The following is a 23,783-nucleotide window of genomic DNA, read 5'->3' as shown; positions in this document are numbered from 1 at the left end:
AGGTAATAACTTGGCTATATATACAGGGTACCAGTACCGAGACGATGTGCAGGGGTACGAGGTAATAACTTGGCTATATACACAGGGTACCAGTACCGAGATGATGTGCAGGGGTACGAGGTAATAACTTGGCTATATATACAGGGTACCAGTACCGAGACGATGTGCAGGGGTACGAGGTAATAACTTGGCTATATACACAGGGTACCAGTACTGAGACGATGTGCAGGGGTACGAGGTCATAACATGGCTATATACACAGGGTACCAGTACTGAGACGATGTGTAGGGGTACGAGGTAATAACTAGGCTATATACACAGGGTACCAGTACCGAGACGATGTGCAGGGGTACGAGGTAATTGAGGTAGATATGTACATATAACTAGGAATAAAGTGACAGATAGTAAACAGCAGCAGTGTATGTGATGAGTCAAAGAAGTTTGTGCAAAAAGGGTCAATGCAGATAGTCCGGGTAGCTATTTGGTTAACTATTTGACTAACTATTTATCAGTCTAATGGCTTGGGGGTAGAAGCTGTTCAGGATCCTGTTGGTTCCAGACGTGTTGCATCGGTACCACTAGCCTGACTGTGTTGGTGTGTGTGGACCATGATAGATCCTAAGTGATGTGAGGGGGTGGGACTCGCCCTATGAGTAACTTGTTTCACCCTATGGGTTTCCCTTGTAATTCCTCCCCAGCTTCCTGAGTGCCCAGGACCAGGATGGAGTCAGCGCTGTTGGATGGCTGGAAGGAGGAGAGGGCGGAGCTGAGGGCAGAGGTGTCTCGGCTGCAGAATGAGCTGGCTGAGAGTCACGCTGAGAGGGAGGAACTGGAGTCCCGTGCCCAGGCCCTCACAGACAGGGTGAGTCCCCACCCCCCCAGGCCCTCACAGACAGGGTAATCCCCCCCACCCACTCAGGGAGGTGAATCATCGCCCCCCTCCCAAGTTACATTTCAACTATTCTTGCGGGACCAGACCTCAACACTGTATTTCCGTTCGAGAATGAGTAGAGTTCTGGTCTTCTGGAGAAACCTACAATTGCTGGAGTCAAGGCTTTCTTGTAGGGCTGACCCCATTTAGTGGTCTGGTCGATTGTTTGGTCGTTAGGCTGTTGGTCGACCCATATTGTTTTAGTCGAGCAGTAACAAATATATATATTTGCGCCCATCTCAGTGAACTAATCCATTGCGGAGGCCTAGACTAAAAGCCAATTTATGCTTGATCTGAAAATGTGTTTGGAGGCTCCATATGGAAGGTGTGACTCAATTGCGGAGCCTCCAGAAGCTCTGTATTGCATCGCCATGGTGTCTCCCAGATGGCTCTGCATAGCTCCGTTCTGCATCGCCATGGCGTCTCCCAGATGGCTCTGCATAGCTCCGTTCTGCATCGCCATGGCGTCTCCCAGATGGCTCTGCATAGCTCCGTTCTGCATCGCCATGGCGTCTCCCAGATGGCTCTGCATAGCTCCGTTCTGCATCGCCATGGCGTCTCCCAGATGGCTCTGCATAGCTCCGTTCTGCATCGCCATGGCGTCTCCCAGATGGCTCTGCATAGCTCCGTTCTGCATCGCCATGGCGTCTCCCAGATGGCTCTGCATAGCTCCGTTCTGCATCGCCATGGCGTCTCCCAGATGGCTCTGCATAGCTCCGTTCTGCATCGCCATGGCGTCTCCCAGATGGCTCTGCATAGCTCCGTTCTGCATCGCCATGGCGTCTCCCAGATGGCTCTGCATAGCTCCGTTCTGCATCGCCATGGCGTCTCCCAGATGGCTCTGCATAGCTCCGTTCTGCATCGCCATGGCGTCTCCCAGATGGCTCTGCATAGCTCCGTTCTGCATCGCCATGGCGTCTCCCAGATGGCTCTGCATAGCTCCGTTCTGCATCGCCATGGCGTCTCCCAGATGGCTCTGCATAGCTCCGTTCTGCATCGCCATGGCGTCTCCCAGAGGGCTCTGCATAGCTCCGTTCTGCATCGCCATGGCGTCTCCCAGAGGGCTCTGCATAGCTCCGTACTGCATCGCCATGGCGTCTCCCAGAGGGCTCTGCATAGCTCCGTTCTGCATCGCCATGGCGTCTCCCAGATGGCTCTGCATAGCTCCGTTCTGCATCGCCATGGCGTCTCCCAGATGGCTCTGCATAGCTCCGTTCTGCATCGCCATGGCGTCTCCCAGATGGCTCTGCATAGCTCCGTTCTGCATCGCCATGGCGTCTCCCAGATGGCTCTGCATAGCTCCGTTCTGCATCGCCATGGCGTCTCCCAGATGGCTCTGCATAGCTCCGTTCTGCATCGCCATGGCGTCTCCCAGATGGCTCTGCATAGCTCCGTTCTGCATCGCCATGGCGTCTCCCAGATGGCTCTGCATAGCTCCGTTCTGCATCGCCATGGCGTCTCCCAGATGGCTCTGCATAGCTCCGTTCTGCACCGCCATGGCGTCTCCCAGATGGCTCTGCATAGCTCCGTTCTGCATCGCCATGGCGTCTCCCAGATGGCTCTGCATAGCTCCGTTCTGCATCGCCATGGCGTCTCCCAGATGGCTCTGCATAGCTCCGTTCTGCATCGCCATGGCGTCTCCCAGATGGCTCTGCATAGCTCCGTTCTGCATCGCCATGGCGTCTCCCAGATGGCTCTGCATAGCTCCGTTCTGCATCGCCATGGCGTCTCCCAGATGGCTCTGCATAGCTCCGTTCTGCATCGCCATGGCGTCTCCCAGATGGCTCTGCATAGCTCCGTTCTGCATCGCCATGGCGTCTCCCAGATGGCTCTGCATAGCTCCGTTCTGCATCGCCATGGCGTCTCCCAGATGGCTCTGCATAGCTCCGTTCTGCATCGCCATGGCGTCTCCCAGATGGCTCTGCATAGCTCCGTTCTGCATCGCCATGGCGTCTCCCAGATGGCTCTGCATAGCTCCGTTCTGCATCGCCATGGCGTCTCCCAGATGGCTCTGCATAGCTCCGTTCTGCATCGCCATGGCGTCTCCCAGATGGCTCTGCATAGCTCCGTTCTGCATCGCCATGGCGTCTCCCAGATGGCTCTGCATAGCTCCGCAGTGACACGATTGGTTGACGGTAGGTGGGGGCGATATATAGAAAACACAAACTCACTTCCTTGACAACAGCTCTGCACTGCTCTTCCTTGACAACAGCTCTGCACTGCTCTGCGAAGCGTGAGAAGTATGAATGCCCTTCTACTGATCAACTGAAAGGCTGCACGGCCAATGCAGACGTCAGATGCACATTGAACTTCTCTCTCCAGAATGCACTCTTTTCCCGCCAATTTGTGCACATTCATTGTTTCATAACTTTCATTGTGTGAATTGTTTGCGTTTGATTGTTAGTGTCTATCAATTCCCCATTCCATATATCACCAGTAGTACATTTACCGTTAATTCCTATCATTTCTAATCTGAAATGTTTGTTACTTTGGTTACGGTCATTTCTGTTAATGCATTCAATATTATTATTCCAGTCTTCCTGTTCTCATTGTCTGAGTGGACACATTGTTTGCAGAGTCACAACCTGCTACACTTGTGAGAAACAAGTTTAGGTTTATTTCATTACATTTATGAGTGTTGTCAATTTAGTAATTGTCTTTTGTTTGGAGCGCTCCTGTCAATGTTGAGTAAGGACGCGCACGCATAGAAGTAGGTCTATAGTCTACCTGGCCTGCGCTCAAATGGTAGGCATATAAATGTGTCCATTTGGGGATCTGATAGTATTTCTGATTGGCTTAATGCACCACCACTAATGACCTCAAAAACAGCAAGCAAACAAAGTCTGTTTTTACATCGATTGAGAATGACAATAGTTCCTTAGTGTATCTGAAACATCTTTCCATCTCTCTCCCTTCGATAACCACTCAGCGTGACAGGGAAAAAATGTAACGCTCTGATCCAGGCCATGTGTAGCCAATGTGATTTATAGGATATTTGTTTTTATCAGGATATTTTCTGGCTGCAGACTGCAATGTTTTTATTTGTTGGCTTTATGGAGGCTATTTTTACATAGTTGGCAATAGAAGTTACTTTTTAGGTTTGTATCATTTTCATTTAGATTTGGATCGAATTTTTTATTCACCACATTACAATGATTTAGAGATATAAAGACGTTATTATAAATTAAATTAAACAGTTTCACGACAATGTGCATATGGAAACCATAACTGGCACGCAGCTCGGTAGAAATTGTAAGATAAATTGGCATTCCACATCAGAATATTGCCGACTCCTCGTGTAGCCTATTACCGACAACTTCAGGAGAGTAACGGCAGAATCTGAGAAAGCCAGCAGGAGCGGATCTCTGGCGCCCTCTTGAGGCATTTGTCTTATTTAATCCAACCGTAAGCTTAAAGCATCCGACCAGCTCAATGCATATAGTTGATTTTATTAAAACACATAGGGTGTGTCTATATATGGAAAAACACATGTTTAAAAATGTCAACCAATCGATTGGTCGAAAGAACAGACGACTTTCGGTCAACCAATATTTTTTTTTTTAGTCAGGGACAGCACTATTTTCTCTCAACCCATTTACCAAAATACAAAATAATAATAATAATAATATAAATTGCATATTATTATATTTTATTATTATTATTATTATTATTATTATTATTATTATTATTATTATTATTATTATATTATTAGCCTCATATATCTGTCTCTTTCTGTCCTCTGGTTAGCTGTCCCAGTCACTGGACCCATCCCTGTGTGTGTCTCTGCGTCTGGACAGCGAGTGGAGAAGGAAGATGAGAGATGGCAGAGAGAGGGAGGCCAGGCAGGCTCTACTCATCCACAAACTACAGAACAAGGTCAGGGTTTAAATGGTTGGCACTGTGGGGCTATAATGGACTTGGATATGTCCATGTTTTAAGAGCATAAATTCAACAGTCGATGATCAGCGACTGAGCAGAATTGACGCTCTCAAACATGGCCGTGTAAATAATTGTTGCTCTCTCGTTTACACAGTGATTAAATGCTCTGTTCTCAGGTGCTGGAATACCGGGATCGCTGTCAGGGAATGGAACACCAGGTGAAGACCGAAGAAAGGGAGCTCCTGAAACGTGAGGTTAGAGGAAAATCTATTATTTGATGAATACTTTATTTAACCAGGTCAATCCCCATTAAGATATGAATCCCTTTTTCAAGGTAGCCCTTGATGAAGTGTTTTTCAATGCTGTAGTTAATTGAATCTGCATATCAGCACAGAGGAAGAGGAGAAGTGAGTGGGATGACTGGGCCCAAAATCTGTCTTCTCCAGCAGGTGGTGTTTTTTCATTTTTTTAGCTCACCAAGTGAGTCGTTTTTGGTTACAACAAATATTAATGGCTTATTTGCTATGTGTGGCTTATTTGATCCAATATAAGTTTGGTAATGATTAGGTTATTACGAGTGCACTGATCTAAGTAGGACGTGTGACATCCCGACAACATCCCAACAACTTTATATCGGAGTTGTGCCTGGTCGTCACTAGGTACCACAGCCACAAAGTCAAAAACCTATCCTATTTCTACAATGTATTTTCTTAAAATGTGATTTTAAACCTAACCCTATCCACACTGCTAATCTTATGCCTAACCTTAAATTAAGACCTACAAGCAAATGTTTGTTTTCACGAATTTTTATGATATAGCCATTTTGAATTTGTGGCTGTGGTAACTAGTGGAAACCGTTGTGGCTGTTGTTTACGCGTAAATCTGCTCTCTCATTGTCCTTCTTCTGTTGTGTTGTTGTGCAGAGGAGGATCAGGGATGAGCACAGTGACTCCTTAGAGAGCGCCCTCATCAGGCTGGAGGAAGAACAGCAGAGGTGGGTGGGACACATCAGAGACACATCAGAGACACAAGCCCTGACTGCATAGGGGTTGAATAAATCACAATTAAAGAAGATGTCAGAATTGGAAATGTTGTGAACTGCGTTAGAGCGTTCTCAACAAACACTATTTTCAGACCAGGTAGCTATTAGTCTTTCCAAAGTCAAGACAGAATTGATTGTTAAAACATAATTTGCCATCCATCGAGTTAGACTCAACCATTACTTCCATGGTAATCGGCCCAGTCGTTTACTGGTCAACAAGCTTCGCAGTAATGATCAATTAACTGATATAGCAACTATTGAATCTGAAACTGGGGAATTACTATCAGAACCCAAATTAATCAATCAAAGATGCTTCTTCATTTGGGAGAGATGTGAATACAGCACTAACTAAGCTTTTATTAAAAAAGGTAAGGATGCCACCCGGTGTTCTCACTATCGCCCCCTACCTTTGATAAATATAGATATTAAACTGTTTTCCATACTGTTGTTGTCCCATCTCGAGACTATAAGGTCCCTAGACAAGATTGTGAAGCTTAATTCCCCTTTGTGTGTGTGTGTCTGTGAGCAGGAGTGTAGGGCTGGCAGAGCTGAACGCTCTCCTTCGTGGCCAGCTCAGCCAATCAGGGCAGGTAAATGAAGCACTGAGGGAGGATCTTTGCAAACTGACCACTGATTGGTCCAAAGCAGTGGAGGAGGCGGGACTGAGGGAGACGGAGTGGCAGAAAGAGAAAGAGGTAGACTGATTGGTCCAAAGACAGGAGGAGATGAGTCTTTCATTACTGGAGCTGTTTCATCATTCTGATCATCTCTTCTTTCTTTCTTTCTTTCTTTCTTTCTTTCTTTCTTTCTTTCTTTCTTTCTTTCTTTCTTTCTTTCTTTCTTTCTTTCTTTCTTTCTTTCTTTCTTTCTTTCTTCTTTCTTTCTTTCTTTCTTTCTTTCTTTCTTTCTTTCTTTCTTTCTTCTTTCTTTCTTTCTTTCTTTCTTTCTTTCTTTCTTTCTTTCTTTCTTTCTTTCTTTCTTTCTTTCTTTCTTTCTTTCTTTCTTTCTTTCTTTCTTTCTTTCTTTCTTTCTTTCTTTCTTTCTTTCTTTCTTTCTTTCTTTCTTTCTTTCTTTCTTTCTTTCTTTCTTTCTTTCTTTCTTTCTTTCTTTCTTTCTTTCTTTCTTTCTTTCTTTCTTTCTTTCTCTCTTTCTTTCTCTCTTTCTTTCCTCAGCGACTGACCAGTCATGTAGACCAGGGGCAGAGTCGTCTGATGTCCGTCTGGGGAGATGTGATCACTCTGAGACGACACTGTCACACTATGAAGACTGCCACTGACAGGTGCTTGGAAAACAATTCAAACCAGTGTCTTAAACTCTCTATCTCTACGGCTGTGTCTGAAGTGGCACCCTACTCCCTATATAGTGCACTACTTTTGACTAGAGCCCTATGGCTCTGGTTAAAATAGCCCTAGTGCTCTGGTCAAAAGTAGTGCACTGTATAGGGATTAGGGTGCCATTTTGGACGTACTTCTGTACTTGTGATATATAGTCCGGTTGGTAATGATTGTTGTTGTTGATCCCACCCACAGGGACCTTTGGGAGCTCAGGGCTGAGTTCTCTCACCTTTCTTCCTCTCTCCTCTCCCACTGTGGTTCAGTGGTGTCTCTCTCTCTATGGCCTAGTGACCCTACAACCAGCCTCCATCCTGCTTCCCGCTCTGCCTCTGCCCCACCCCTCTCCTCCACCCTAGGCCCTCTCTCCTTGCAGGACCTGGACCACGACCAGAAGGAGAGGGAGAGAGAGGAGAGGGAGAGAGATGAGAGGGAGAGAGAGGAGAAGGAGAGGGAGAGAGAGGAGAGGGAGAGGGAGGAGAGGGAGAGGGAGCTGACAGAGCTCAGAGACCTCTATGAGGCTGAGACCCTGCATCTGAATAACAGGTCAGACTAAAAGGTTACTCCAGCCCTGCCTTTCCTGCATTCTCCACTGAGAACAATACTCATTGCTTTGGTTGTGTCCCAAATGGCACATTATTCCCTATATAGTACTCTCCCTTTGACCAGAGGGCTCTCCCTTTGACCAGAGGGCTCTCCCTTTGACCAGAGGGCTCTCCCTTTGACCAGAGGGCTCTCCCTTTGACCAGAGGGCTCTCCCTTTGTGCAGAGGGCTCTCCCTTTGACCAGAGGGCTCTCCCTTTGACCAGAGGGCTCTCCCTTTGACCAGAGGGCTCTCCCTTTGACCAGAGGGCTCTCCCTTTGACCAGAGGGCTCTCCCTTTGTGCACTACATAGGGAACAGGGTGCCATTTGGGATTCATCCTTTGTCTCTGCCTCAGACATGATCAGCTTAATCAATCCTGTTTCTGATTGTCTAGAGGTAGACGTGGTTGTTCCTCTTCTCTCTCTCTCTTCCACAGGATCTCTGCGTTATCTCGTACCATTCAGGACCAAGAGGAAAAGGAAGAACGCCAGGAGGAGGAGAGGAAGATGGAGCGAGGGAGGGCTTTGGAGAAGCGAGAGAACAGAGAAAGGGAGTGGGAGAGACAGAGAAACACAGAGAGAACTCTAGAGTCTGTCTGTCAGGCCGTTCTAAAACTGGTAAGACTGACCACAGATCAGAAAATACAGTGCCTTCGGAAAGTATTCAGACCCCTTGACTTTTTCCACATTTTGTTACGTTACAGCCTTACTTCTAAAATGGATTTAATCATTTCCCCCCCTCACCAATCTACACACAATAGCCCATAATGACAAAGCAAAAACAGGTTTTTAGAAAGTTTTGCAAATTTATAAAGAAAATCACCTGAAATATCATATTTGCATAAGTATTCAGACCCTTTACTCAGTACTTTGTTGAAACACCTTTGGCAGCGATTACAGCCTCGAGTCTTCTTGGATATGACGCTACAAGTTTGGCACACCTGTATTTGGGGAGTTTCTCCCATTCCTCTCTGCAGATCCTCTCAAGCTCTGTCAGGTTGGATGGGGAGCGTCGCTGCACAGCTATTTTCAGGTCTCTCCAGAGATGATCCATATCCTGACTAGTCTCCCAGTCTCTCCAGAGATGATCCAGATCCTGACTAGTCTCCCAGTCTCTCCAGAGATGATCCAGATCCTGACTAGTCTCCCAGTCTCTCCAGAGATGATCCAGATCCTGACTAGTCTCCCAGTCTCTCCAGAGATGATCCAGATCCTGACTAGTCTCCCAGTCTCTCCAGAGATGATCCAGATCCTGACTAGTCTCCCAGTCTCTCCAGAGATGATCCAGATCCTGACTAGTCTCCCAGTCTCTCCAGAGATTACCCAGATCCTGACTAGTCTCCCAGTCTCTCCAGAGATGATCCAGATCCTGACTAGTCTCCCAGTCTCTCCAGAGATTACCCAGATCCTGACTAGTCTCCCAGTCTCTCCAGAGATGATCCAGATCCTGACTAGTCTCCCAGTCTCTCCAGAGATGATCCAGATCCTGACTAGTCTCCCAGTCTCTCCAGAGATGATCCAGATCCTGACTAGTCTCCCAGTCTCTCCAGAGATGATCCAGATCCTGACTAGTCTCCCAGTCTCTCCAGAGATGATCCAGATCCTGACTAGTCTCCCAGTCTCTCCAGAGATGATCCAGATCCTGACTAGTCTCCCAGTCTCTCCAGAGATGATCCAGATCCTGACTAGTCTCCCAGTCTCTCCAGAGATGATCCAGATCCTGACTAGTCTCCCAGTCTCTCCAGAGATGATCCAGATCCTGACTAGTCTCCCAGTCTCTCCAGAGATGATCCAGATCCTGACTAGTCTCCCAGTCTCTCCAGAGATGATCCAGATCCTGACTAGTCTCTCCAGAGACCTGTTCTTATTGTCCTCAAATAGGTTGGAAAAATAGGCTGATCGAGCAGCAGTGAGGGCTCTTCGATATTGCTCTGTACTGTCTTTCCAAGCTAGTAGGAAGACTTCCAGTTTGGTAGAGCGCCATTTCCATTCCAATTTTCTGGAGGCTTGCTTCAGGGCTCGGGTTTTTTCTGTATACCAGGGAGCTAGTTTCTTGTGACAAATGTTTTTTGTTTTTAGGGGTGCGACTGCATCTAGGGTATTACGCAAGGTTAAGTTTAGATCCTCAGTTAGGTGGTTAACTGATGTTTATACTCTGACGTCCTTGAGTAGGTGGAGGGAGTCTGGAAGGGCATCTAGGGACCTTTGGGTTGTCAGAGAATTTATAGCACGGCTTATGATGGTCCTTGGTTGGGGTCTGAGCAGAATATTTGTTGCGATTGCAAACATTTAAATTTTTAAATTTTAGTCATTTAGCAGCCGCTCTTATCCAGAGCGACTTACAGTTAGTGTGTGTGGTAATAAGATGGTGGTCCGATAGTCCAGGATTATGAGGAAAAATATTTAGATCCACAATATTTATTCCACGAGACAAAACTAGATCCAAGGTATGACTGTGGCAATGAGTAGGTCCGGAGACATGTTGGACAGAACCCACTGAGTCGATGATGGCTCCGAAAGCCTTTTGGAGTGGGTCTGTGGACTTCTCCATGTGAATATTAAAGTCACCAAAAATTAGAATATTATCTGCCATGACTACAAGGTCCGATAGGAATTCAGGGAACTCAGTGAGGAACTCTGTATACGGCCCAGGAGGGTAAATTGACATTTGCTATCATAAATGTTAACAACACCTCCGCCTTTGCGGGATGCGTGGGGGATATGGTCACTAGTGTAACCAGGAGGAGAGGCCTTATTTAACACAGTAAATTCATCAGGCTTAAGCCATGTTTCAGTCAGGCCAATCACATCAAGATTATGATCAGTGATTAGTTCATTGACCATAACTGCCTTGGAAGTGAGGGATCTAACATTAAGTAGTCCTATTTGGAGATGGGAGATATTATCACAATCTCTTTCAATAATGACAGGAATGGAGGAGGTCTTTATTCCAGTGAGATTGCTAAGGCAAACACCGCCATGTTTAGTTTTGGCCTGACCTAGATCGAGGCACAGCCACGGTCTCAATGGGGATAGCTGAGCTGACTACACTGACTGTGCTAGTGGCAGACTCCACTAAGCTGTCAGGCTGGCTAACAGCCTGCTGCCTGGCCTGCACCCTGTCTCATTGGGCTGGCTAACAGCCTGCTGCCTGGCCTGCACCCTGTCTCATTGGGCTGGCTAACAGCCTGCTGCCTGGCCTGCACCCCTGTCTCATTGGGCTGGCTAACAGCCTGCTGCCTGGCCTGCACCCTGTCTCATTGGGCTGGCTAACAGCCTGCTGCCTGGCCTGCACCCTGTCTCATTGGGGAGGCTAACAGCCTGCTGCCTGGCCTGCACCCTGTCTCATTGGGCTGGCTAACAGCCTGCTGCCTGGCCTGCACCCTGTCTCATTGGGCTGGCTAACAGCCTGCTGCCTGGCCTGCACCCTGTCTCATTGGGGAGGCCAACAGCCTGCTGCCTGGCCTGCACCCTGTCTCATTGGGGAGGCTAACAGCCTGCTGCCTGGCCTGCACCCTGTCTCATTGGGCTGGCTAACAGCCTGCTGCCTGGCCTGCACCCTGTCTCATTGGGGAGGCCAACAGCCTGCTGCCTGGCCTGCACCCTGTCTCATTGGGGAGGCTAACAGCCTGCTGCCTGGCCTGCACCCTGTCTCATTGGGCTGGCTAACAGCCTGCTGCCTGGCCTGCACCCTGTCTCATTGGGCTGGCTAACAGCCTGCTGCCTGGCCTGCACCCTGTCTCATTGGGCTGGCTAACAGCCTGCTGCCTGGCCTGCACCCTGTCTCATTGGGCTGGCTAACAGCCTGCTGCCTGGCCTGCACCCTGTCTCATTGGGGAGGCTAACAGCCTGCTGCCTGGCCTGCACCCTGTCTCATTGGGCTGGCTAACAGCCTGCTGCCTGGCCTGCACCCTGTCTCATTGGGGAGGCTAACAGCCTGCTGCCTGGCCTGCACCCTGTCTCATTGGGCTGGCTAACAGCCTGCTGCCTGGCCTGCACCCTGTCTCATTGGGCTGGCTAACAGCCTGCTGCCTGGCCTGCACCCTGTCTCATTGGGGAGGCTAACAGCCTGCTGCCTGGCCTGCACCCTGTCTCATTGGGCTGGCTAACAGCCTGCTGCCTGGCCTGCACCCTGTCTCATTGGGCTGGCTAACAGCCTGCTGCCTGGCCTGCACCCTGTCTCATTGGGGAGGCCAACAGCCTGCTGCCTGGCCTGCACCCTGTCTCATTGGGGAGGCTAACAGCCTGCTGCCTGGCCTGCACCCTGTCTCATTGGGCTGGCTAACAGCCTGCTGCCTGGCCTGCACCCTGTCTCATTGGGCTGGCTAACAGCCTGCTGCCTGGCCTGCACCCTGTCTCATTGGGCTGGCTAACAGCCTGCTGCCTGGCCTGCACCCTGTCTCATTGGGGAGGCTAACAGCCTGCTGCCTGGCCTGCACCCTGTCTCATTGGGCTGGCTAACAGCCTGCTGCCTGGCCTGCACCCTGTCTCATTGGGCTGGCTAACAGCCTGCTGCCTGGCCTGCACCCTGTCTCATTGGGCTGGCTAACAGCCTGCTGCCTGGCCTGCACCCTGTCTCATTGGGGAGGCTAACAGCCTGCTGCCTGGCCTGCACCCTGTCTCATTGGGGAGGCTAACAGCCTGCTGCCTGGCCTGCACCCTGTCTCATTGGGGAGGCTAACAGCCTGCTGCCTGGCCTGCACCCCTGTCTCATTGGGCTGGCTAACAGCCTGCTGCCTGGCCTGCACCCTGTCTCATTGGGCTGGCTAACAGCCTGCTGCCTGGCCTGCACCCTGTCTCATTGGGCTGGCTAACAGCCTGCTGCCTGGCCTGCACCCTGTCTCATTGGGCTGGCTAACAGCCTGCTGCCTGGCCTGCACCCTGTCTCATTGGGGAGGCTAACAGCCTGCTGCCTGGCCTGCACCCTGTCTCATTGGGCTGGCTAACAGCCTGCTGCCTGGCCTGCACCCTGTCTCATTGGGCTGGCTAACAGCCTGCTGCCCGGCCTGCACCCTGTCTCATTGGGCTGGCTAACAGCCTGCTGCCTGGCCTGCACCCTGTCTCCATTGGGCTGGCTAACAGCCTGCTGCCTGGCCTGCACCCTGTCTCATTGGGCTGGCTAACAGCCTGCTGCCTGGCCTGCACCCTGTCTCATTGGGCTGGCTAACAGCCTGCTGCCTGGCCTGCACCCTGTCTCATTGGGCTGGCTAACAGCCTGCTGCCTGGCCTGCACCCTGTCTCATTGTGGAGCTAGAGGAGTTAGAGCCCTGTCTATGTTGGTAGATAAGATGAGAGCACCCCTCCAGCTAGGATGGAGTCCGTCACTCCTCAGCAGGCCAGGCTTGGTCCTGTAGCACCCCTCCAGCTAGGATGGAGTCCATCACTCCTCAGCAGGCCAGGCTTGGTCCTGTAGCACCCCTCCAGCTAGGATGGAGTCCATCACTCCTCAGCAGGCCAGGCTTGGTCCTGTAGCACCCCTCCAGCTAGGATGGAGTCCATCACTCCTCAGCAGGCCAGGCTTGGTCCTGTAACACCCCTCCAGCTAGGATGGAGTCCATCACTCCTCAGCAGGCCAGGCTTGGTCCTGTAGCACCCCTCCAGCTAGGATGGAGTCCATCACTCCTCAGCAGGCCAGGCTTGGTCCTGTAGCACCCCTCCAGCTAGGGATGGAGTCCATCACTCCTCAGCAGGCCAGGCTTGGTCCTGTAGCCCCACTCCAGCCAGGATGGAGTCCATCACTCCTCAGCAGGCCAGGCTTGGTCCTGTAGCACCCCTCCAGCTAGGATGGAGTCCATCACTCCTCAGCAGGCCAGGCTTGGTCCTGTAGCACCCCTCCAGCTAGGATGGAGTCCGTCACTCCTCAGCAGGCCAGGCTTGGTCCTGTAGCACCCCCTCCAGCTAGGATGGAGTCCGTCACTCCTCAGCAGGCCAGGCTTGGTCCTGTAGCACCCCTCCAGCTAGGATGGAGTCCATCACTCCTCAGCAGGCCAGGCTTGGTCCTGTAGCACCCCTCCAGCTAGGATGGAGTCCATCACTCCTCAGCAGGCCAGGCTTGGTCCTGTAGCACCCCTCCAGCTAGGATGGAGTCCGTCACTCCTCAGCAGGCCAGGCTTGGTCCTGTAGCACCCCCTCCAGCTAGGATGGAGTCCGTCACTCCTCAGCAGGCCAGGCTTGGTCCTGTAGCACCCCTCCAGCTAGGATGGAGTCCGTCACTCCTCAGCAGGCCAGGCTTGGTCCTGTAGCACCCCTCCAGCTAGGATGGAGTCCATCACTCCTCAGCAGGCCAGGCTTGGTCCTGTAGCACCCCTCCAGCTAGGATGGAGTCCATCACTCCTCAGCAGGCCAGGCTTGGTCCTGTAGCACCCCTCCAGCTAGGATGGAGTCCATCACTCCTCAGCAGGCCAGGCTTGGTCCTGTAGCACCCCTCCAGCTAGGATGGAGTCCATCACTCCTCAGCAGGCCAGGCTTGGTCCTGTAGCACCCCTCCAGCTAGGATGGAGTCCATCACTCCTCAGCAGGCCAGGCTTGGTCCTGTAGCACCCCTCCAGCTAGGATGGAGTCCATCACTCCTCAGCAGGCCAGGCTTGGTCCTGTAGCACCCCTCCAGCTAGGATGGAGTCCATCACTCCTCAGCAGGCCAGGCTTGGTCCTGTAGCACCCCTCCAGCTAGGATGGAGTCCATCACTCCTCAGCAGGCCAGGCTTGGTCCTGTAGCACCCCTCCAGCTAGGATGGAGTCCATCACTCCTCAGCAGGCCAGGCTTGGTCCTGTAGCACCCCTCCAGCTAGGATGGAGTCCGTCACTCCTCAGCAGGCCAGGCTTGGTCCTGTAGCACCCCTCCAGGGTCCATCACTCCTCAGCAGGCCAGGCTTGGTCCTGTTTGTGGGTGAGTCCCAGAAAGAGAGCCAATTATCTACAAATTCTATTTTTTGGGAGGGGCAGAAAACTGTTTTCAACATTCAGAGACTTGTCTCGAAGCCACTCCTGCGTCATCTTGGCTGTGACATAGGGTCGTTGTCCAGTTGGAAGGTGAACCTCCGGGTCAGAGTGACCATCGGGTTCTTGGTCACCTCCCTGACCAAGGCCCTTCTCCCCCGATTGTTCAGTTTGGCCGGACGGCCAGCTCTAGGAAGAGTCTTGGTGGTTCCAAACTTCTTCCATTTAAGAATGATGGAGGCCACAGTGTTCTTGGGGACCTTCAATGCTGCAGACATTTTGTGGTACCCTTCCCCAAATCTGTGCCTCGACACAATCCTGTCTCGGAGCTCTACGGACAATTCCTTCAACCTCATGGCTTGGTTTTTGCTCTGACATGCACTGTCAACCGTGGGACCTTATATAGACAGGTGTGTGCCTTTCCAAATCATGTCCAATCAATTGAATTTACCACAGGTGGACTCCAAATCAAGTTGTAGAAACATCTCAAGAATGATCAATGGGAACAGGAGGCACCTGAGCTCAATTTCGAGTCTCATAGCAAAGGGTCTGAATATTTATGTAAATAAGGTATTTCTGTTTTTATTTTTAAAACATTTGCTAAAATTTCTAAAAACCTGTTTTCGCTTTGTCATTATGGGGTATTGTGTGTAGATTGATGAGGAAAAAATGTATTTAATCCATTTCAGAATATGGCTGTTACGTAACAAAATGTGGAAAAAGTCAAGGGTTCTGAATACTTTCCGAATGCACCACATAGAAATGAACACATCCCCCAGCCCACTGTATTGGTCCATTATATAGCCTGTTTAATGATATTCTGTTGTTGGTTCCCGTGTCCAGTCCAAGGTTCTGTTCTCCCAGAGTAGCAGTAGCCCTACTCTGTGTCTGTCCAGCGATGGGTTAGGACCAGACCGGTTGACTACAGGGCTAACCCAGGTGCTGGCTGTGTTGGCCCAGGCTGAGACCACTACAGGGCTAACCCAGGTGTTGGATGTGTTGGCCCAGGCTGAGACCACCCTGCTGTGGCGGCACCAGGAAGTACAGGTCTGTTGAAGACATGTATCAGATCCGCTGTTCTGTTCTGCATGATCTAGTTAAGTCCAGAACAAGCCACCAGTGTCCATGTCTCATCTCCCGCTTCCCTTCAGGAGGCTGCGGCTAGCCTGCGGAGGCTGGGTGAGGAGAGAGCAGCGCTGGAACAGAGAGTCAGACAGCTGGAGACAGACACAGAGGAGAGGCAGACACAGAGCCTGCATGGAGGACAGGAGCTCACGGACACACAGGACATGTTGCTCAGGTAACACACACAGGACATGTTGCTCAGGTAACACACACAGGACATGTTGCTCAGGTAACACACACAGGACGTGTTGCTCAGGTAACACACACAGGACATGTTGCTCAGGTAACACACACTGGACGTGTTGCTCAGGTAACACACACTGGACATGTTGCTCAGGTAACACACACAGGACATGTTACTCAGGTAACACACACAGGACATGTTGCTCAGGTAACACACACAGGACATGTTGCTCAGGTAACACACACAGGACGTGTTGCTCAGGTAACACACACTGGACATGTTGCTCAGGTAACACACACAGGACATGTTGCTCAGGTAACACACACAGGACATGTTGCTCAGGTAACACACACTGGACGTGTTGCTCAGGTAACACACACAGGACATGTTGCTCAGGTAACACACACAGGACATGTTGCTCAGGTAACACACACAGGACATGTTGCTCAGGTAACACACACAGGACATGTAGCTCAGGTAACACACACAGGACGTGTTGCTCAGGTAACACACACAGGACATGTTGCTCAGGTAACACACACAGGACGTGTTGCTCAGGTAACACACACTGGACATGTTGCTCAGGTAACACACACAGGACATGTTGCTCAGGTAACACACACAGGACATGTTGCTCAGGTAACACACACAGGACATGTTGCTCAGGTAACACACACAGGACATGTTGCTCAGGTAACACACACAGGACATGTTGCTCAGGTAACACACACAGGACATGTTGCTCAGGTAACACACATGTTGCTCAGGTAACACACACAGGACATGTTGCTCAGGTAACACACACAGGACATGTTGCTCAGGTAACACACACTGGACGTGTTGCTCAGGTAACACACACAGGACATGTTGCTCAGGTAACACACACAGGACGTGTTGCTCAGGTAACACACACAGGACATGTTGCTCAGGTAACACACACAGGACATGTTGCTCAGGTAACACACACAGGACGTGTTGCTCAGGTAACACACACAGGACATGTTGCTCAGGTAACACACACAGGACGTGTTGCTCAGGTAACACACACTGGACATGTTGCTCAGGTAACACAAACAGGACATGTTGCTCAGGTAACACACACAGGACATGTTGCTCAGGTAACACACACAGGACATGTTGCTCAGGTAACACACACAGGACATGTTGCTCAGGTAACACACACAGGACATGTTGCTCAGGTAACACACACAGGACATGTTGCTCAGGTAACACACATGTTGCTCAGGTAACACACACAGGACATGTTGCTCAGGTAACACACACAGGACATGTTGCTCAGGTAACACACACTGGACGTGTTGCTCAGGTAACACACACAGGACATGTTGCTCAGGTAACACACACAGGACATGTTGCTCAGGTAACACACACAGGACATGTTGCTCAGGTAACACACACAGGACATGTTGCTCAGGTAACACACACAGGACATGTTGCTCAGGTAACACACACAGGACGTGTTGCTCAGGTAACACACACAGGACATGTTTGCTCAGGTAACACACACAGGACATGTTGCTCAGGTAACACACACAGGACATGTTGCTCAGGTAACACACATGTTGCTCAGGTAACACACACAGGACATGTTGCTCAGGTAACACACACAGGACGTGTTGCTCAGGTAACACACACTGGACGTGTTGCTCAGGTAACACACACAGGACATGTTGCTCAGGTAACACACACAGGACATGTTGCTCAGGTAACACACACAGGACATGTTGCTCAGGTAACACACACAGGACATGTTGCTCAGGTAACACACACTGGACGTGTTGCTCAGGTAACACACACAGGACATGTTGCTCAGGTAACACACATGTTGCTCAGGTAACACACACAGGACATGTTGCTCAGGTAACACACACAGGACATGTTGCTCAGGTAACACACACTGGACGTGTTGCTCAGGTAACACACACAGGACATGTTGCTCAGGTAACACACACAGGACATGTTGCTCAGGTAACACACACAGGACATGTTGCTCAGGTAACACACACAGGACATGTAGCTCAGGTAACACACACAGGACATGTTGCTCAGGTAACACACACAGGACATGTTGCTCAGGTAACACACACAGGACGTGTTGCTCAGGTAACACACACAGGACATGTTGCTCAGGTAACACACACAGGACATGTTGCTCAGGTAACACACATGTTGCTCAGGTAACACACACAGGACATGTTGCTCAGGTAACACACACAGGACGTGTTGCTCAGGTAACACACACTGGACGTGTTGCTCAGGTAACACACACAGGACATGTTGCTCAGGTAACACACACAGGACATGTTGCTCAGGTAACACACACAGGACATGTTGCTCAGGTAACACACACAGGACATGTTGCTCAGGTAACACACACTGGACGTGTTGCTCAGGTAACACACACAGGACATGTTGCTCAGGTAACACACATGTTGCTCAGGTAACACACACAGGACATGTTGCTCAGGTAACACACACAGGACATGTTGCTCAGGTAACACACACAGGACGTGTTGCTCAGGTAACACACACAGGACATGTTGCTCAGGTAACACACACAGGACATGTTGCTCAGGTAACACACACAGGACATGTTGCTCAGGTAACACACACAGGACATGTAGCTCAGGTAACACACACAGGACATGTTGCTCAGGTAACACACACAGGACATGTTGCTCAGGTAACACACACAGGACGTGTTGCTCAGGTAACACACACAGGACATGTTGCTCAGGTAACACACACAGGACATGTTGCTCAGGTAACACACACAGGACATGTTGCTCAGGTAACACACATGTTGCTCAGGTAACACACACAGGACATGTTGCTCAGGTAACACACACAGGACGTGTTGCTCAGGTAACACACACTGGACGTGTTGCTCAGGTAACACACACTGGACGTGTTGCTCAGGTAACACACACAGGACATGTTGCTCAGGTAACACACATGTTGCTCAGGTAACACACACAGGACATGTTGCTCAGGTAACACACACTGGACGTGTTGCTCAGGTAACACACACTGGACGTGTTGCTCAGGTAACACACACAGGACGTGTTGCTCAGGTAACACACACAGGACATGTTGCTCAGGTAACACACACAGGACATGTTGCTCAGGTAACACACACAGGACATGTTGCTCAGGTAACACACACAGGACATGTTGCTCAGGTAACACACACAGGACATGTTGCTCAGGTAACACACACAGGACATGTTGCTCAGGTAACACACACACAGGACGTGTTGCTCAGGTAACACACACAGGACATGTTGCTCAGGTAACACACACAGGACATGTTGCTCAGGTAACACACACAGGACATGTTGCTCAGGTAACACACATGTTGCTCAGGTAACACACACAGGACATGTTGCTCAGGTAACACACACAGGACGTGTTGCTCAGGTAACACACACTGGACGTGTTGCTCAGGTAACACACACAGGACATGTTGCTCAGGTAACACACACAGGACATGTTGCTCAGGTAACACACACAGGACATGTTGCTCAGGTAACACACACAGGACATGTTGCTCAGGTAACACACACTGGACGTGTTGCTCAGGTAACACACACTGGACGTGTTGCTCAGGTAACACACACAGGACATGTTGCTCAGGTAACACACACAGGACATGTTGCTCAGGTAACACACACAGGACATGTTGCTCAGGTAACACACACAGGACATGTTGCTCAGGTAACACACACAGGACATGTTGCTCAGGTAACACACACTGGACGTGTTGCTCAGGTAACACACACAGGACATGTTGCTCAGGTAACACACACAGGACATGTTGCTCAGGTAACACACACTGGACGTGTTGCTCAGGTAACACACACAGGACATGTTGCTCAGGTAACACACACAGGACATGTTGCTCAGGTAACACACACAGGACATGTTGCTCAGGTAACACACACAGGACATGTTGCTCAGGTAACACACACAGGACATGTTGCTCAGGTAACACACATGTTGCTCAGGTAACACACACAGGACGTGTTGCTCAGGTAACACACATGTTGCTCAGGTAACACACACAGGACATGTTGCTCAGGTAACACACACAGGACATGTTGCTCAGGTCTCGGGTGAGGAGGAGGAAGCCTGCTTATTTAAACCTGAATTTAGCCAGGTGGGTTGTTGAGAATAATATATCTTTTACAATAATAACCTGTTCCTACTTCTGTTCTGCAGGATGTCTTGTGTTCTCTCTAGCCTGGTCCCAGATCTTTTTGTGCTGTCTTGCCAACTCCTGGTCATTGTCCCAGAGGAGTTGGAAAGACCGCACAAACAGATGTGGGACCAGGCTTTGTGTTCTCCACTTATGGTTGACTGGAAAAACGCTGGAGATTCACCCATCTATGTTGCTGTTGCTGTGTCAGTGAGAGAGAGATGGTGGGCTCCCTGAGGAGCCAGCTGGAGGAAGAAGAGAGACGGAGTGAGGAGAGAAGGAAGGAGAACGAACGACTGAGACGGGAGAGAGAGAGGGAGGTGGAAGAGAGGAAGGAGCTGGAGAGTGAGAGGCAGAGACGGTACCTACTCCAGGTCACTGTAAAGTCAACTGTTGATGTAACAAGGGCTTTACAAACCATTTGATTGATTGATTTGATTGACAGATTGGAGGCTGACCTGGTAGAGAGTGCCCATCTCAGTGAGCGTGAGGCTCGTATCCGCATGGAGCTGCATGCCCTACAGGGGGCGCTGCAGAGAGAACAGCTGGACAGGGAGAAGGCAGAAGAGGAAGCTGCTGATGTTAAGAATGCTCTAAGCAAGGTACAGCTATCATCTCTGACCTCTAACCTCTTGAGTCTTAGATTGGATCTGACACATGCTCGTTGTATTTGTCTGCCTTTGTTTACATGAACGTGATCGCTCACCCGTTAAAGCCTGCAAACTACATGCATCGTTTCATATTGAAAATAGAGTATTATGTTGTAGGGTGTCCAGTCAAACACGCGTCTTTTGACCAATGGGTAAAATAAGGTGTTAATTGTGTAGATACTCCTCCAAGAAAACCAAAGGACCAAACCTCATGTCTCTATCCGTTCAAAGTTACTCGAGTTTATTCCCATATAGGATGACTAGAATTAGGGTGAGTAAACCAATGGAGGACAGAGAAAAAAAGTGGGCAAAAATTAAGAAACTAGCATGGCGTCAGCTGGGCTGGATGCTGGGAGAGAATGGCTAACTGACAGGAAACTAGCATGGCGTCAGCTGGGCTGGATGCTGGGAGAGAATGGCTAACTGACAGGAAACTAGCATGGCGTCAGCTGGGCTGGATGCTGGGAGAGAATGGCTAACTGACAGGAAACTAGCATGGCGTCAGCTGGGCTGGATGCTGGGAGAGAATGGCTAACTGACAGGAAACTAGCATGGCGTCAGCTGGGCTGGATGCTGGGAGAGAATGGCTAACTGACAGGAAACTAGCATGGCGTCAGCTGGGCTGGATGCTGGGAGAGTATTAAGGCTAACTGACAGGAAACTAGCATGGCGTCAGCTGGGCTGGATGCTGGGAGAGAATGGCTAACTGACAGGAAACTAGCATGGCGTCAGCTGGGCTGGATGCTGGGAGAGAATGGCTAACTGACAGGAAACTAGCATGGCGTCAGCTGGGCTGGATGCTGGGAGAGAATGGCTAACTGACAGGAAACTAGCATGGCGTCAGCTGGGCTGGATGCTGGGAGAGAATGGCTAACTGACAGGAAACTAGCATGGCGTCAGCTGGGCTGGATGCTGGGAGAGTATTAAGGCTAACTGACAGGAAACTAGCATGGCGTCAGCTGGGCTGGATGCTGGGAGAGAATGGCTAACTGACAGGAAACTAGCATGGCGTCAGCTGGGCTGGATGCTGGGAGAGAATGGCTAACTGACAGGAAACTAGCATGGCGTCAGCTGGGCTGGATGCTGGGAGAGAATGGCTAACTGACAGGAAACTAGCATGGCGTCAGCTGGGCTGGATGCTGGGAGAGAATGGCTAACTGACAGGAAACTAGCATGGCGTCAGCTGGGCTGGATGCTGGGAGAGTATTAAGGCTAACTGACAGGAAACTAGCATGGCGTCAGCTGGGCTGGATGCTGGGAGAGAATGGCTAACTGACAGGAAACTAGCATGGCGTCAGCTGGGCTGGATGCTGGGAGAGAATGGCTAACTGACAGGAAACTAGCATGGCGTCAGCTGGGCTGGATGCTGGGAGAGAATGGCTAACTGACAGGAAACTAGCATGGCGTCAGCTGGGCTGGATGCTGGGAGAGTATTAAGGCTAACTGACAGGAAACTAGCATGGCGTCAGCTGGGCTGAATGCTGGGAGAGAATGGCTAACTGACAGGAAACTAGCATGGCGTCAGCTGGGCTGGATGCTGGGAGAGAATGGCTAACTGACAGGAAACTAGCATGGCGTCAGCTGGGCTGGATGCTGGGAGAGAATGGCTAACTGACAGGAAACTAGCATGGCGTCAGCTGGGCTGGATGCTGGGAGAGAATGGCTAACTGACAGGAAACTAGCATGGCGTCAGCTGGGCTGGATGCTGGGAGAGTATTAAGGCTAACTGACAGGAAACTAGCATGGCATCAGCTGGGCTGGATGCTGGGAGAGAATGGCTAACTGACAGGAAACTAGCATGGCGTCAGCTGGGCTGGATGCTGGGAGAGAATGGCTAACTGACAGGAAACTAGCATGGCGTCAGCTGGGCTGGATGCTGGGAGAGAATGGCTAACTGACAGGAAACTAGCATGGCGTCAGCTGGGCTGGATGCTGGGAGAGAATGGCTAACTGACAGGAAACTAGCATGGCGTCAGCTGGGCTGGATGCTGGGAGAGAATGGCTAACTGACAGGAAACTAGCATGGCGTCAGCTGGGCTGGATGCTGGGAGAGAATGGCTAACTGACAGGAAACTAGCATGGCGTCAGCTGGGCTGGATGCTGGGAGAGAATGGCTAACTGACAGGAAACTAGCATGGCGTCAGCTGGGCTGGATGCTGGGAGAGAATGGCTAACTGACAGGAAACTAGCATGGCGTCAGCTGGGCTGGATGCTGGGAGAGAATGGCTAACTGACAGGAAACTAGCATGGCGTCAGCTGGGCTGGATGCTGGGAGAGAATGGCTAACTGACAGGAAACTAGCATGGCGTCAGCTGGGCTGGATGCTGGGAGAGAATGGCTAACTGACAGGAAACTAGCATGGCGTCAGCTGGGCTGGATGCTGGGAGAGAATGGCTAACTGACAGGAAACTAGCATGGCGTCAGCTGGGCTGGATGCTGGGAGAGAATGGCTAACTGACAGGAAACTAGCATGGCGTCAGCTGGGCTGGATGCTGGGGAGAGAATGGCTAACTGACAGGAAACTAGCATGGCGTCAGCTGGGCTGGATGCTGGGAGAGAATGGCTAACTGACAGGAAACTAGCATGGCGTCAGCTGGGCTGGATGCTGGGAGAGAATGGCTAACTGACAGGAAACTAGCATGGCGTCAGCTGGGCTGGATGCTGGGAGAGAATGGCTAACTGACAGGAAACTAGCATGGCGTCAGCTGGGCTGGATGCTGGGAGAGAATGGCTAACTGACAGGAAACTAGCATGGCGTCAGCTGGGCTGGATGCTGGGAGAGAATGGCTAACTGACAGGAAACTAGCATGGCGTCAGCTGGGCTGGATGCTGGGAGAGAATGGCTAACTGACAGGAAACTAGCATGGCGTCAGCTGGGCTGGATGCTGGGAGAGAATGGCTA

General features: G+C 50.6%; 1 protein-coding gene across 1 annotated transcript in view; it reads left to right on the top strand.

Annotated features, from left to right (window-relative positions):
- The window catches only part of si:dkey-230p4.1 (trichohyalin), an 85,011-nt gene that overhangs the window by 34,232 nt on the left and 26,996 nt on the right, over nt 1–23,783 (top strand). Inside the window, exons 2-13 of the mRNA XM_045206478.1 lie at nt 699–862; nt 4,679–4,807; nt 4,987–5,064; nt 5,734–5,804; nt 6,382–6,547; nt 7,025–7,131; nt 7,382–7,729; nt 8,205–8,385; nt 15,547–15,750; nt 15,855–16,003; nt 20,443–20,592; nt 20,677–20,833. Coding sequence (XP_045062413.1) covers nt 722–862; nt 4,679–4,807; nt 4,987–5,064; nt 5,734–5,804; nt 6,382–6,547; nt 7,025–7,131; nt 7,382–7,729; nt 8,205–8,385; nt 15,547–15,750; nt 15,855–16,003; nt 20,443–20,592; nt 20,677–20,833 — 1,881 coding nt within the window. The 5' untranslated portion in view covers nt 699–721. The remainder of the gene's footprint in view (nt 1–698; nt 863–4,678; nt 4,808–4,986; nt 5,065–5,733; nt 5,805–6,381; nt 6,548–7,024; nt 7,132–7,381; nt 7,730–8,204; nt 8,386–15,546; nt 15,751–15,854; nt 16,004–20,442; nt 20,593–20,676; nt 20,834–23,783) is intronic.

Source organism: Coregonus clupeaformis, chromosome 23, assembly GCF_020615455.1.
Source record: "Coregonus clupeaformis isolate EN_2021a chromosome 23, ASM2061545v1, whole genome shotgun sequence".
Classification (NCBI taxonomy): Eukaryota; Metazoa; Chordata; class Actinopteri; order Salmoniformes; family Salmonidae; genus Coregonus; species Coregonus clupeaformis.
The sequence above is the reverse complement of the archived record's forward strand: the minus strand, read 5'-3'. Positions and strand labels throughout refer to the sequence as shown.